Here is a 14,705-nt window from a genome sequence, read left to right on the forward strand (position 1 = left end):
CTGACACCTCCTCACCTGGCCGTGTGGTGAGACTGCTCCAGGGTAGTGACTCCAAGCTTGGTTGGTGGTCTCAATCTTGTGAGCCCTTAAAATGTGAAGAGTGTAGGTCCTTTCTGTTTTCATAGGCTGATGTCATTTGACCCACTTTTACTTTCACCAATGACTACTGGTGGCCTTCGGAGCGAGCCTTTCCAGGATACTGAAATTCGGCACTTGGACTCAAAGATCAGAGTTGACTAAGGACTCTGACTCAGCATTCACTGAAAGACCTGACTGCCAGGCAAAACTTGGTCACACTCACTCTGCTGTGCAACTGCAGGTCGAGGCATCCCAGGGCAGGTCACTGTCCCATCAGGGCATCATCAGCTTTGTCCTCAGTTGGTGGAGGTGTGGAACTGTTGTTATCTCTTTTTTTTTTTTTTTAATTTTTAAAAATATTTGAGAGAGAGAGCATGCATGAGCAAGCAAGGGAGGGGCAAAGAGAGAGGGAGAGAAAGAATCCCAAACAGGCTCTGTGCTGCCAGAGCAGAGCCCAATGTGGAGCTTGAACTCATGAAACATGAGATCATGACCTGAGCAGAAATCAAGAGTCAGACACTTAACTGACTCAGTCACCCAGGTGCCCCGGAACTATTGTTATTTCTGCCTTCAAATCACAAATTACTCTTGTTTTGGCTTTATCGCTATCAGCAAAAAACATTTGTCCTCCTGGGGCAAAGGCCTCATTCTTGTTTCTCCGTTTCCTTGGGTGTTCAAGAGGGACTGAGAGCCACCTACACTCTGTGACTTTATGGGAGTAGTAAAATATAAGTTACTTTACCTTGGACAAGGAGGAGTTTTTCCAATCATCCATTTAGGAAAACATTCACTGAGAGCTTGATGTGCCCAGCCCAGTGGTGGGGATAAGGCAAGAAAGAGACAGCTTTCCTGCCACCAGGGAACTCAAGGTCAGGTACAGATATATAGAGAGACCAACAATAGGTGAGGACATTGGCTCCTTGAGTTATTTTAGTGCAGGGCCTGCTTCCCCTACTCAGGGGAGAGGGTACTGGCAAACCTATCTGATCTTTCCTTCTCTGCAAGGCTGGTTTAAATCCTGCGGACACAGCTCGAGGAGTCATCAGAGTATCTTCTTCAATAGGCGGCTTTATCTATCCCATGGCTTCCTCTCCTTTTCATAGTGAGGAATGAAAGTACCACAAAAGAGCCAAACCATAACTAAAGAAGGTAAGAGGGGCATTGTATAAATCGATACAACCCCCGGAAGAGATTCTGGGTGTGTGCACTCAGTCCTTGACCTCCTCTACCTGCAGTAGTCCTCAGCAATGATGAGCTTGAACCATGGCCCTCACTGAAGGCTTTCTGGATGAAGGGGAGACAGACACCTGTTTAGGGCACAGTTCCTGTGGCAGCCAGAAGCGAAAATGGCCCCCAATGATCCCCCACTCCTGGCATCAGCTTTCTTGTGTAATTCCCTCCCCGTAAGTGTGGGCTGAAACTAGTGACTTGTTTCTATCACACAGAATGTGGCAAAAGTGACAGATGGTCACTCGTGAGATTAGGTTCTAGAGGACCTTGACTTCATCTTGCTGGCACCTTCGACTCGTGGGTCTGCTTGGTGAAGTGAACTGGTATGTTGGAGAGGCAAGGACTGAGGCAAGGACTGTATGGCAAGGACTGAGGGCGGCTTATGGCCAATAGGCCTGTAGAACCAAATCCTGCCAACAGTCAGTGAGTGAGCCCTGGAACAGATCCTCCTGTTTGAACCCTGAGATGACCAGAGCCCTGGAAAACACCTTGACTGTAGCATTTCCAGTCACTCTGAAGCAGGGGACCCTGTGAAGCTGAGCCTAGATTCTTGATCCACAGAAACTGTTCGATAACAAATGTGCGTTGCTTTAAGCTGCCAGGTTTTGGGGGTAATTTGTCATTTAGCAATAGATAAATAAGACCATTACTAAACAGCTTGTGGTGGACTGACCTTGGCAGAAAATGTATGGGACTATTTTGGGAACTTCTTTTTTTTTTAAGTTTATTTTTGAGAGACAGAGCACGAGCAGTGGAGGGGCAGAGAGAGAGGGAGACACAGAATCTGAAGCAGGCTCCAGGCTCTGAACTGTCGGTGCAGAGCCCGACGCGGGGCTCAAACCCACGAACTGTGAGATCATGACCTGAGCCAAAGCTGGACACTTAACCGACTGAGTCACCCAGGTGCCCCTATTTTGGAAACTTTTAAACAATATGCATTGGTTCTTTTCTTAAACCCTAATTAATAAGCATGAACAAAGGTGCATCTTGGTGGCTCAATCAGTTGAGCATCTGACTCTTGATTTGGGCTCAGGTCATGATCTCATAGTTCATGGGTTCGGGGTCTGCACTGGGCTCTATGCTGACAGCATGGAGCCTCTTGGGCTTCTCTCTCTCTCTCTCTCTCTCTGTGCACCTCCCCTGCTTGTGCTCTCTCTCTCTCTGTGTCTCAAAATAAATAAATAAACATTAAAAAGATAAGCACGGACGAACATAGTACCCAATTCCTAGGGCACACTGGGGATTTATTAGAGTAAGAAAGTCCTATGCTAGTGGCTACAGACTATAAAGCCAGGAGGGCCCAGAGCAACATCTAGGGCAGTGGTCTCAACCAGGGAGGAGAATCTAAATCACCTGAGGAGCCTGGACCCCACCTGGACCTCCCAAAGCAGGATCTCCACAGCTGGAATCTGAGCCCCTAAATAGACATGATTTGTCCGGATGAGAGAACATATCCCTGGGTAAGAACCATGGATCTGCTCCTGTTCCCCTACTTGACATGTTGGGAAATGAAGCAGCAGAGCATTTGTGTGTATGTGATTTTTTAATTAAAAAAATGTTTTTTAAGCTTGCTTATTTTGAAACTGAGTGAGCGAGCAGGGGAGGGGCAGAGAGAGAGAGAGAGACAGAGAGAGAGACAGAGAGAGAGAGAGAGAGAGAGAGAGAGAGAGACTGTCAAGCAGACTCTACACTACCAGCATCCAGACCGAACCAGGGCTCAAACTCACGAACCGTGAGATCATCACCTGAGCTGAAACCAAGAGTTGGATGCTTAACTGACTGAGCCACCCAGGTGCCCCTGTGTGACTTTCAAGGTCACACAGGCTGTTGGTGGCAGCCCAGGATAAGAGCATGGGTCTCTCATGGACCTGTTCTCTTTGTCTGCTCTGCCCAAAGACCCTGCAGCCTCTGCCCCGCCGCGTGTCCCCTCTGAATGAAGAACTTAGCTTAACCCAGAGCTTACATAAGTAGAAACAAATAGATGCACAGAGAAAACATCTAAGGTTCCTTTATTTGTTTTGAAAACAACCTCCATTCTTCATCTCTCAATTTAGTCCTGGTCCAGTGACAAAAAAGGCTTTTCTCTCTGGCTTCCTTTGTAAGAAAGGGAACAACATAAACACTTCCCATTAAATCTTGGTCGCCAGATTCCAGCGAGGTGAAGACTGGGCCAGGACTGGAACTCAGCAGCACGGAGAGGACGTGAAATCTGTTTCTGAGCCCCATGTGGCTTACAATCCTTTCCTCCATCCTCCCTGAGACACCTGCTCCTGTCCAGGGGCTCTTCTCTACCTCCCCATGCAGGGCATCTACTACAGTAGTTGGGAGCTGCTGGTGGCCTGATTTCTGGTCTGCTTCTCATCTGGGAAACGTCACCCACGGCCCCGCTGGCTCAGGCACGGGGTCCTCAAGAGCTCACCAGGTCCCAGTGCTGGCTCATAAGTGACGACTCACATGGGTTGACAACGATTTCCCTGCCATTCTCAGAGCCATCATCAAACATGTCCGTGTCTAGGCAGAGGTGGGATGCTATGTGCTCGATGCGGGAACCAGTCTTGGTCCACTGCTGAGAAGACGGAGAGGAGAGAGAGTGAACTGGGATTCTCTGGCAAAGGCCCCAGGTCCTATCGACAACACCAGCAGCTCCAGAACAATCAGCCGTGTTTACACCGCACGGCTGGGGTCACCCAGAGACTTGACTTCACGGTCTCACGGAGGAATAAAACTGCAACTAATTGCTTTGCCAGGTACTGTTGGTTTTTCTGGTTTTGTTTGTTTGTTTGTTTGTTTTTTCCCCTCCAGATAAAAAAGTAAAAGCAAAATCAATATGTTTGCTAGGAAAACTCATTAGAAGGCAGTAACTTTCTAAGCCACAGGCCAGAAAACATGAAGCACGTTAGTCAGAGGAGCACCCAGAGAGATGATGTGCCCTCAGTGTCTGCACGGCAGGAAGATGTGGGAGCGAGCTGGGGGATGGGGTGCAGGAGGGCAGAGAGGCTTCTGGGCAGCACCTGATGCCACAAACCTGTGCTCCTCCAAAGCGCTCCAGCACATGAAGGGCCCAGGCAGAGATGGGAGCTCATGCCTCTGCTCCCCAGACCTCCTCTTACCCAACAAGTCGGGGGGATGGACATGTTTCGGGGAACCACCATTGAGCAGGCACCATGGACCACTTCAGTTCATCGCTCTAAACAGCTGCCCCATGGGGGGAGCATCATCAACTAACTTCACAGAGGAAGAAACCAAAGCTCAGAGAGGTCCAGTAACCTGCTGTGGGTCACACAGCCAATGAGTCATAAAAGGGCATTGGAATCTCTGTCTCTCTAATGCCAGTACCCAGTTGGCAGGAAACTGTGTGGGGTTAACAACTTGGGGTCAGCTGGGCACATGGCACATCCAGAGTGCTACGAATCTTGGTGGACATCCTGCCAGAGCACAAGGCTCCTGAAGGCAAAGTTCGAGCACTGCTCATCCCCGTGGCCCCGAAGGCTTTGCCCCAGTGCTCTCCGGCTCCAGGGTGCCAGGTGGGCATCAGAGCTAGGCAGGAGGGTACAAGATGCACATGCACACTGTGGTCTGCCGAAGTCCACAGGCATTCAGGGGTAAGCCAACCACCTCTCCTAACCAGGAGGGTCTCTTTCTGATCAACCCCTCCTCTTCTACAGTTTCTCTCTTGTCTTTTTTTTTTTTTTTTAATTTTTTTTCAACGTTTTTTATTTATTTTTGGGACAGAGAGAGACAGAGCATGAATGGGGGAGGGGCAGAGAGAGAGGGAGACACAGAATCGGAAACAGGCTCCAGGCTGCGAGCCATCAGCCCAGAGCCTGATGCGGGGCTCGAACTCACGGACCGCGAGATCGTGACCTGGCTGAAGTCGGACGCTTAACCGACTGCGCCACCCAGGCGCCCCAGTTTCTCTCTTGTCTTGCACACGAGCCTCCGACCTTACTCAGGCAGTCTGGAAGCTGCAGGTGGCCAAGACCCTGTGTACCCACTGAGAACTTACCTGTCTGTCATCTCCATTCTTGCAGAGGACAAGAACCACCGGGGCTCCAGGGAAGATGGTGACGACGGACAGGCACAGCTCCTCCTGGAGGATCTGCTGGGTGTATGTGAAGGCCCATATCTGGAGGAGAAGAGGCCAGAAGGTTCACATCAGGATCCTCGGAAGCCTGGTGGGGCACTCCTAGGACTATGTGTGATAATTAGCGAAGCCTGGTGGTATAAAGCACTGGGAGACCCAGCAGGAACGATGGTCAACAAAGTCACCTTGAACAATGGGACTCAACAGCCAGAGGCTCGCAGGTCACAGCCCCACTGAACTCTCTATCCCCACACCTGTGAAGGGGACTGGCCTGGGCACCCAAGCCACCTCTGGGAGGCACGGAACAACTCTGGGCTTGAGGTGGCGAAGCCTGAACAGCACCGCAGCCCAGCTATGTGGTCAACAGTTTCTCACTTGACACCGTGAGCAGACCTGGCAGGGAGGCCAAATTGGTGCCCTGAAAGCCTGAGTGTTCCAATAAGAGGCCCACGGCAGGACAAAGGGAACAGGGAGTGTGCGGCGGGAGGGAGCAGAAGGGCAGAGGGAGTCAGGAGACAGAACATCCTCACAGCAGGGGTGTGAACTCCAGCACTCCAGGAGGAGATGGCTTAGCGCAGAGCTCCTACAGGGAGGGGAGCTGAAAAGGTGAAAGGACAAGGAGGGTGGGGAGAGGAAAAGGGCATTCTGGGAGAGTCCTTACAAGGAACATGCCTCACTTATTCCATGCAATGCCAGAGATCAGAGAGCAGCTAAGTGCTGAAGAAGCCCAAGCCACTCCTGTTTCTTAGGTCAGGGGGATGCAAACGTGAAACTCCACAAGGTCCTACCCAGGCTGCCAAGTGGGGGACCAGCTGCCCTTTGCCCTCATCACGGAGCAAGGGTGACCAGTGAGTTGGATGCTTTGAGGGGAGCTGCTGAGAGAACCCATCAAGGACTGAACTCCTTCCCGCTGCACCCCTGCAGTTGGCCCTCAGCCTCTGGACCAGGCCACTCGGCAGCCACTTCTCCTTGGCCCGAGAATGGAGAAAGGGTCCTTTAGCTGGCTGGCCTCCTGTTCTAGGTCCATATGCCCCATAAGCTGACCCGGTGCTCATCTGTTCCTTGTTCCGCACCTCCCCCAGCTGATGGCAGCCACTCCCCAGCCTTGGCGCCTCTCCTGACTTCTGCTAGCTAGTGACATCCTCAGCGTCTTTCCTGGTTCTCCTCTTCGCTCCCAAGCTTGGGTCCTTCTGCTGCCCCATCAGACACTTGGATGCAGACCACTGCCTCTCCTGATCTGGAACCTTCCCTGTCCCTGATACCTTGATGGGGTCACTGGTTCAGTGGGAGCCACCGTCCTCTATGGTTGGGTTCTATGTGTGGATTCCCTTTTCATTAAAAAAAAATTTTTTTTAATGTTTACTTACTTTTGTGTGAAAGAGAGACAGAGTGTGAGCAGTGGAGGGGCAGACACAGAATCCGAAGCAGGTGCCAGGCTCTGAGCTGTCAGCACACAGCCAGGTGTGGGGCTCAAACCCACCAACTGTGAGATCATGGCCTGAGCCCAAGTCGGATGCTTAACCGACCGAGCCACCCAGGTGTCCCTCCTGCGTCCCTTTTCAAATTGCTGGTGTTGGGAGAAGATCTAGACCAGGGGAGTGTATGGAAATACGGATGAAAATAGACTGGCTGTGAATTGAGACTTCTTGGAGCCTGGGCAAGGGTCCAGGGGATCCTTTATACTCTTCCATCTATTTCTAGACCTATATATATATATTTAATTTTTTAAATAATAAATGTTACGGAATGTACTCCTTGGAACACATCAATAAATTCTCCACCGGCCTTGAACATCACCATACTACACACGCCATGTGCTTCCCTCCAGGGTAAACGGAAAGGGAAAGACGTCTGTATGCACAGAGGTGAAACAATAACCATGATGACATTGTTACCGATGACTAGCATTTGCTGAACACTTACTGTGTGCAAGACACTGTTCCGGGGGGCTTTCCACAGATTAATTTAGTCTTCATAGGAATCCTACTAGATAAGTATTATTATTATTATCCTCATTTTACAGACGACGAAAGGCTCACAGAGGTTATCCAAAGTCACAAACTGGTCAGCGGTCCCGGACCATCTCCAGCTTGTTTATTGTTGCTGTTGCTGCCATAGTCACGGCTCCTTCCAGCGCCCTTCTATTCAAGTTTAATCACAGGCAGTGTCTGTCCCTGAGATCCCTCACAAATATAGAAAACTGTAGATCAGTTCCACTCTGACAGCACAGAGCTGGTCACTTCCCACTGGAAACAAGGGTCACACCCCATGTTGGGGACTGGGGAGGGGGGATCGGACCAGACAGTAGGCACCTCCCTGACATTGATGGGAACTGGGGAAGTGCATGAATGGAGGCCCACGTTTCCTGGACTCCATGCCAGGGCAGGGGGGTGGGGTACACACAGTGCGGCCTACCAGCCTGTGCCTGTTCCCCTTTTCTTCCCACCCCGGCTCTGTCCCCTGCTGTGAACTCCTGCACCTGCATATGCGTGCTCGGCTGGTCACCCCCTTGGACCTAGGTAACGTGCTAGGGACACAGGGTACCCCCAGGAGATCCATGCAGGTCCTCAGCTCAGGCTTCAGCCATTTCGGTGGGGGATTCTGGGGCTCCAGACATCTGCAGTGTGATCTAGAAAGTGGAAGCAGATCATGGGTGTGTGTCCAGAGAATTCTGTACGAGGAGGGGAGGGTGGGGAGAGAAAAGCCTGAAGCCCAGGCCCAGGCCCAAGCCCAAGGGCAGGAATGCCAGGGAACTACTGCCCAGGCCCACCATACAACTGCCTCAGCTTTAGATTTCTGCCATTGTCGGGAAATGAGGCTAAACACACAGTCAGTGATGTGGAAAGAAGAGGTCCATCCCCCTGACCCATTACCCACCCACACAGCTTGCTGTAAACCATGAATTAGCATTTTAAAAATAAATCCTGTAATTATCTTGATTACCACAATACACTGACTTTGTCTTTGTGTGTGTGTGTGTGTGTGTGTGTATGTTAAGAGCATTAACTAATTAAACATAAAAACTTGACATATACCACAATTTCTGAAAGCTTATCTCGGCATTTCTTCTTTTTTAGAATCCCAGGGGCTTCTAAACCTGGAAGTGCAGGGAAGGCTTGAGGGTGGGAGGGGGGTGGTGTTTTTTTTCACATCAGAGACACCCCATCCACTAATGCCTTTCAGGAAGGAAGGCATATGGTGACCCCCACAGGGGCCGGGGCTGGGCTCAGAAGAGATCACTCAAGACCCCCAAGGGGAGAACGCACATGCACAGACAGGGTATGGAAGCCTTTACACTGAGTGGACTTTCCATTAGCTGGTGTTTACTGGCACTGAAATAATTCAGCCTCATGATTTCTCGGAGGAGCCACATCTGCGAGGGAGGAGGGAGGGAAGCAGAACACGGGAGCAGGTGGGGCAGGAAGCGAGGAGAGGTTTTCCGATTCCCGTTCTGCAACCTGTCAGCCTTCCAGAATGGCCGGTGATGAATGGGTTTATTAAATGAACCTCGGAGTCAGAAATGGATTCAGGAAGGTAGCCGTGGTTGCTCAGGCTGGCCTGGCCTAGATCGGTGTGCGCTGAGCCGTCTCCTGACAGCTCCATTTGGGGGTCTGGCCCAGTCATAGACACTACCCCCTGTCCCTGCACCCCGGTGCACACAGACATGGCCACACCTACAGAAGGTAACTCAGAGGTGGTGTGGGCAGCCTCGCCTCCTCAAGGATAGGCCACTGAGGGACTGAGGAGAGGGGGGTCCACTCCTGGCCCTCCAGCCCCTTTGCTCCTGCCCTGGAAGAGGGGAACTGATGATGGGTCGAGGTTGGACCTTAAGGACTCTGCGCTTAGAGAGCCTCTGGAAGTCAGCCTCTGCATGAGGAGAAGCGAGCAGCCTGGCAGGTGGGAGCAGCAGACTTCTCTCTGGGTGATGCCCATCCGGCCGCAGCTGTCAGGGCTGGGACCACACGGGCCGCAACACCCAGCCCGGGTTTCATGTCTTGTGTTGGATGGAACAGAAGAGGAAAGGGGCTTTTAAGAGGACATGTCTGGGGGCGCCTGGGAGGCTCAGTCCAGTTAAGCATCTGACTCTTGATTTCAGCCCTGGTCATGACCTCACGGTTGTGAGATCGAGTCCCGCATCAGGTTCTGTGCTGAGCATACAGCCTGTTTAGGATTCTCTCTCTCCCTCCCTTTGCCCCTGTCTCCGACTCGTGCTCTCTTTCTCAAAATAAATAGACATTTAAAAAGAAGAAGAAGACATGTCTGGAGGAGCCAAGGTCCAAAAGAGGCAGGCATGAGATGGGTCGGGGTCCAGGCCCAGGGCTGAACTTGGAATGGCTCAGGGCCACCTCCAGGAGGCAAGAAGGAACCAGCCTGGGGCAGCAGCTCTTGACTAGAGTGATCTCATCCCTATCTGTCTGCCCAGGGGACATACAGCAGTGTCTGGAGGCATTTTTTGAGCACTAGGACTAATTGGAGGGTGTCACTGAAACCTAGCAGGTGGGGCCAGGGATGCTACAGCGCACATGACGGTCCCCACAACAAAGAATTATCTGGTACTAATGCAAACAGTGAAGTTGAGACACCCCAGCCTTGTCTGAAGGGCTTGGTCCCTGGGGACAGCAGGCCCGGCATTACTCGTGTATGACCTGAGAGTACTGGTCAACCTCTCTAAGCCTCGTTTACCCCATCTGTGAAATGGGGGGATAACAGGACACGGTTCACGGGGTCGTGTGATGACCAACCCAGATGATGCCCATGGAACACGCAGCCGGCGCCTGGCCCTGACGCGGTCTCCGTGAACAGTACTTTTGTGGCACGTGGGAGGAGCGATGGTTGGGTGAGGACAGAAACATTCACACGTGGAGAGAAGGCAGGGGCTGTATTGTCATCAACGCAGAAGCCCGCGTCAGTTACTGATGGTGGTGAACTCCCCGTTCAAAAACTCTTCAGCGTGGGGAACAGTAAACAACGGAGAAGAGACCCCATGTGCCAAGCAGCATTGCTGGTTCTGTTGTGGTTAGATGGGCAAATAGCTCATTTATAAGGACTCTGGCTCTAGGTGCTTCACATTCATAGTCTATTGATGCTCACAGTGGCCCTGGGATGCAGGAACGGTTTTATGGAGGGGGACAGAGGTCAGTGGTTACTCTGGGCAATGCCAGGTGCAGACCACAGGGTCGACTTTAAATGTGGGGCCTCTTTGGTGAGAGTGGATCTGAGCCAAGGGCATCCAGAACCACCAACTGGCCTTGAGTAGGCCACTCTGAAGGCCGCACATACACACCCTGAAGTCTTCAGACAAGGTGTCTGGAATGAATGCATGGGCTCAAGTGACACTTCAGTTCAGCCAACCTCTCGGTGCACTTAGGTCCCTGAAGGATCACCCAAATGCACTGACCGGCCGTGTTGGGGACACCTTATTCAGCTGCACAGACACAGACCTCAGCCTCTCCCTGGTGACCTGGGAGGCTCAGAGTTACAGTCTCTGCCTTCGATTAGGACCTTCACCAGACTCACTGTTAGGGTGTTTTCTTTATTCCCAGTCCATCCGGTCCCTTCATCCTGAGTTGTAAGAACATAGTTTATATACACGTGACTAAAAACCCACAGCCAGTGCATCTGTTGTTGGGTCATGCTGTTGGGCCCGAGAGTGACTGCTGGCTCCTTGCTTGTTACTCCTGCGAATGTGGGCGACATACTGAACTCTGCAGCTCTGTCCCCTCTACGGGGAATGAAGATAATGTGGGTCCCTGCCATGGAGGGTCACTGTAGGGAACAGATGGGTTTCCATGTGTATGTTTTCAGAACAGGGCTGACCACAGAGCAAGCGCTTCATCTGTGGACTACGGTAACGGAGGAAGCCAACAGGAAAAGAGATGGGCCCAGAGAGCTTCCTTTAGAAAAGTGCCTTGCTTCGCCTCCCAGGAGAGATGCCGGAAAGGCAGCCATGATGGGGCTGATCCCAAGGGTGTGTTCCCAAAACGTGGGGAGGAATGGAGGGATCAGACAGGGAAGACGACATACTGGCCACCGTCCCGTGGGCAGACTCACTTTGGATATCAAGGGGAGTGCAGGTGCGGGGGCAAGAGTTTCACCTTCTCTCACCCACCCGGGTGTCCAGCTGTCTACACGTGTCCTTCATAAGCCAGTAGCCCAAACTGCCAGGAACACAGGGAGACGGACACACTGAAGAGTTTTTAGGTTTGCTTCCCTTTTGAAAAATTGGGATAGTAAACGAGATTGGTGCATCTGTCTTCCTTCTATCTTTCACACAAATATTTTTCTAGAGAATCCAATAAAGTTAAGGGGGAAACTCGTTAACCTGGAGGGTTCTTGGGCTTCGCACGTCTGCAGACTGATGATGTATTTCTCGTGTACTTCACCCAAGGCATCAGCTTGCTGACATCTTCAATACACTCTCAGATTAAACATTTTGTTCCCAAGATTGATGAGCCGGTCAAGAAAGAGAGGTGAGCCAGGGTGGACAGATGGGCTGGGGGTGGGGCAGGGACATGAGCCAGTGTCAGAGGCAGAGGACAACCATGGTCTGGTTGTCTCCTTTCAACAATGGGGACACCCATGTGCCTGGGAACCCACCCCTGGAGAGCGTGTGGCCAGCTGGAAGCAGAACTCCAAGCTCTTGTTACCACCCTCGCTGTTCTTTTACTCCAGGAGTCTGGACCCTGGAATCATCTACCCCATGGCCTGAGCTTGGTTTCAGGACCTGTAGAGATCTTAGCCCAGGTCTCTCCTCCCAAGGGTAGACTGAAGCCGGACTACACACAGCCAGGCCCAAAGGGAACCATTTAGAGGGGAGCGACCAAATGTGGATTTGCCAGCAGGAGTTCATAGCGGGGGACAGAGCCGGGGCAGGCAGAAAAGGGGAATAGGCACAGGCTGGTAACCTGTGCTAAGTGTACCCCATCCCCCTGCCCTGGCATGGAGTCCGGGGAACGTGGGCCTCCATTCATGCACTTCGCCAGTTCCCATCAATGTCGGGGAGGTGCCGACTGTCTGGTCCGCTCCCCCACGCCCCACCCAGTCCCCGACATGGGGTGTGACCCTTGTTTCTAGTGGGAAGTGACCAGCTCTGTGCTGTCAGAGTGGAGCTGATCTACAATTTTCTATATTTGTGAGGGATCTCAGGGACAGACATCTTGCACGAATGAACTTGAATAAAAGGGTTCCAGAACCATCTATGGCTCCTACAGCAGCAGCAATAGCAGAGCTATGGCATGGTGGCTAGATTTTCCAAATCCCGCCATCACCACTTCCTAGCCTATGACTTTGGATAATCTCTCCAGGCCCTGGTTTCATCTGCAAAATTAGGATAATAGTGATACCTCCTTAACAGGGCTCTTGTATCCCTTCCTTGCTACGGCTTCTCACAGGCAGAGAAGGCGGCAGCTGCAGAAAGGGCTGAATTGAGTCATGAGAAAGGGCCTGCGGGGCACATGGGACCCCCCTCTGGACAGGCCAAGAGGCAGCACAAGAAGAGAAATAAAATGTAGGAGGGGAGAAGAGGCGAAGCAGGGTCAGAGGAGACAAGCTCGGGATGTCATAGCACATTAGCAGAAAGGGCTGGTGGGCAGAAAGGCAGGACTATCTCTCCTACGTAGGAAGGACAGAAACATACCGAAAGGAAGAGAAAGGAAACCCAAGTCAGTCCTGCAAGCGTGTAGCTCCACATGTGTGCACGCATACACACAAAACTGGGGATTATTCTAGCTGAATTAGTTATGCGGATTTCTATCAGTCCAAAGTGGGTTTACACCTTCACAACACTTGGACGTGCAGCCCAGTCCTGCTGTTGGCCGTGGGCCCCCTCTCAAAGGGGGCTGTGTCTGATGCAACCTGGCCCCACTCTGCATCCAGCATGCAGCCTGACGCCTGGCACACTGTGGGCACTCAGTGTTGTCCGTGGAAGCAGACTGAATGTCTATCTTAGAGTCTTCTTCCATTTTCCTGAATTCACACTGCTGCTACACAAACTGTTCTCTCCAAAGTGGGAAGGAGTGATAGCTTGGCACTCACTCTCTTCTAGAAAGAGTTCTTGGCTCACTCCAAGCCTGTTACTATGATCGCTCTTAGTTTCTCACAGATCACTGCTTTTCCTCCCCTTCTTGTGCCAATGGAAGGTCAGCTGGAATAGGTGCTATTACCCTCCAGTGAAATCTTTCACTGGGGCTGGGCTAGTGGGGAAACCCTCCCCGAGACCGCAGAGATCCTGTGGCTCCCCTCCTCCCATGTCCTTATGGAGCCGAAGACATGAAAAGCCACTGCTTTGCTGAAGACAGATCAAGCCAACTCCTGTCCCTGGAAAAGGCGGATGGCAACATTCAGGCTGTTGGGAACCCCGTGGACGGGGCCTGCACACAGAGTCAGAAGAGAGGCAGGTGCCTCACCTATTTGCAACAGTTTACAAAACAGTCACTTAAGCAAATGGTGTCATTCCCAGCCAGGCTGCCATACCTAAGGCAAAACCAATACCCCTGCTTCCTTTCCCCTTTCCTGTCTAACTCAGGCAGCCCCGCCCATGTCCTGCTGGAGCAGAGAAACGGGTCTTGGAAAAGTCATTGCAAGCTGGAGGCCGGTGGTGAGATGCCTCAAACATAGGCATAGACTTTTGTGGCAGACGGTGTGGGGAGACACTGAAGACTGTATTGAGATGGGGAACAGAGGTGTGATGGTGACATGTCTGCTGGGGGATGAGGGGCAGAGACCAGAGACTGTGGCCGAAACCAAACACAATGGTTCCCAACCCAGGTGGTTTTATGCCCCAGGGGGGTTTGGTGTAGCTTGGAGAAAGTTCGATTGTCACGACTGGTGTGCGAGACATCTGGTGGGCAGAGGCTGCTGCTAGGCAGGCTGCAGAGCACAGGACAGCCCCCACTGGAAAGAACCATCCAGCCCCAAACGTCAACGGTGCTGAGGCTGAGGAAGGCTGAAGGAGTGAATGCAGGACGAAGAAGAAGAGCTAGCTATTCGAGGGGAGACGGGAAAGGATCTGCGGGAATGGGGACGCGGGGAAAAGAGGAGCCAGGACAGATGGACAGGACTGGAGCCTGGAAGAGGGTAGTCACACAGAGAAGGTCTGGGATGGGGGTGTGGCCGTGGTGCCCGGCAGCCGCTCGTAGCCAGCTGTTGACTGGAATCACGGACACTGTGTCATCCAGCCACAGCCCAGGCCTTCACACATGCTTCCTGGGCTGCCCCTTCTTCCTGTCCTGACACGGCCTATTCCTACTCCTCTCTCAGGATGCAGCGCATTTTCTAGTCCTCTGGGAAGACGTCCCTGATCCTTATGCATATG

The 14,705-nt window shown here is 52.1% G+C and overlaps 1 protein-coding gene across 4 annotated transcripts in view; it reads right to left on the bottom strand.

Annotated features, from left to right (window-relative positions):
• Window positions 1-3,300: 3,300 nt before the first annotated feature.
• GALNT14 (polypeptide N-acetylgalactosaminyltransferase 14) overlaps window positions 3,301-14,705 on the bottom strand; it is a 209,955-nt gene continuing 198,550 nt past the window's right edge. The window contains exons 14-15 of one of the 4 annotated variants that reach the window (XM_058682956.1): window positions 5,315-5,434; window positions 3,301-3,871 (exon numbers count right to left, since the gene is read on the bottom strand). In XM_058682956.1, coding sequence (XP_058538939.1) covers window positions 3,716-3,871; window positions 5,315-5,434 — 276 coding nt within the window. In that variant the 3' untranslated portion in view covers window positions 3,301-3,715. Of the gene's footprint in view, window positions 3,875-5,314; window positions 5,435-11,583; window positions 11,886-14,705 lie in introns of those variants that run through there. The other 3 variants (XM_058682955.1, XM_058682960.1, XM_058682957.1) reach the window with 3 other exon arrangements.

The sequence above is a fragment of the Neofelis nebulosa genome, chromosome 9 (assembly GCF_028018385.1).
Source record: "Neofelis nebulosa isolate mNeoNeb1 chromosome 9, mNeoNeb1.pri, whole genome shotgun sequence".
Lineage (NCBI taxonomy): Eukaryota > Metazoa > Chordata > Mammalia > Carnivora > Felidae > Neofelis > Neofelis nebulosa.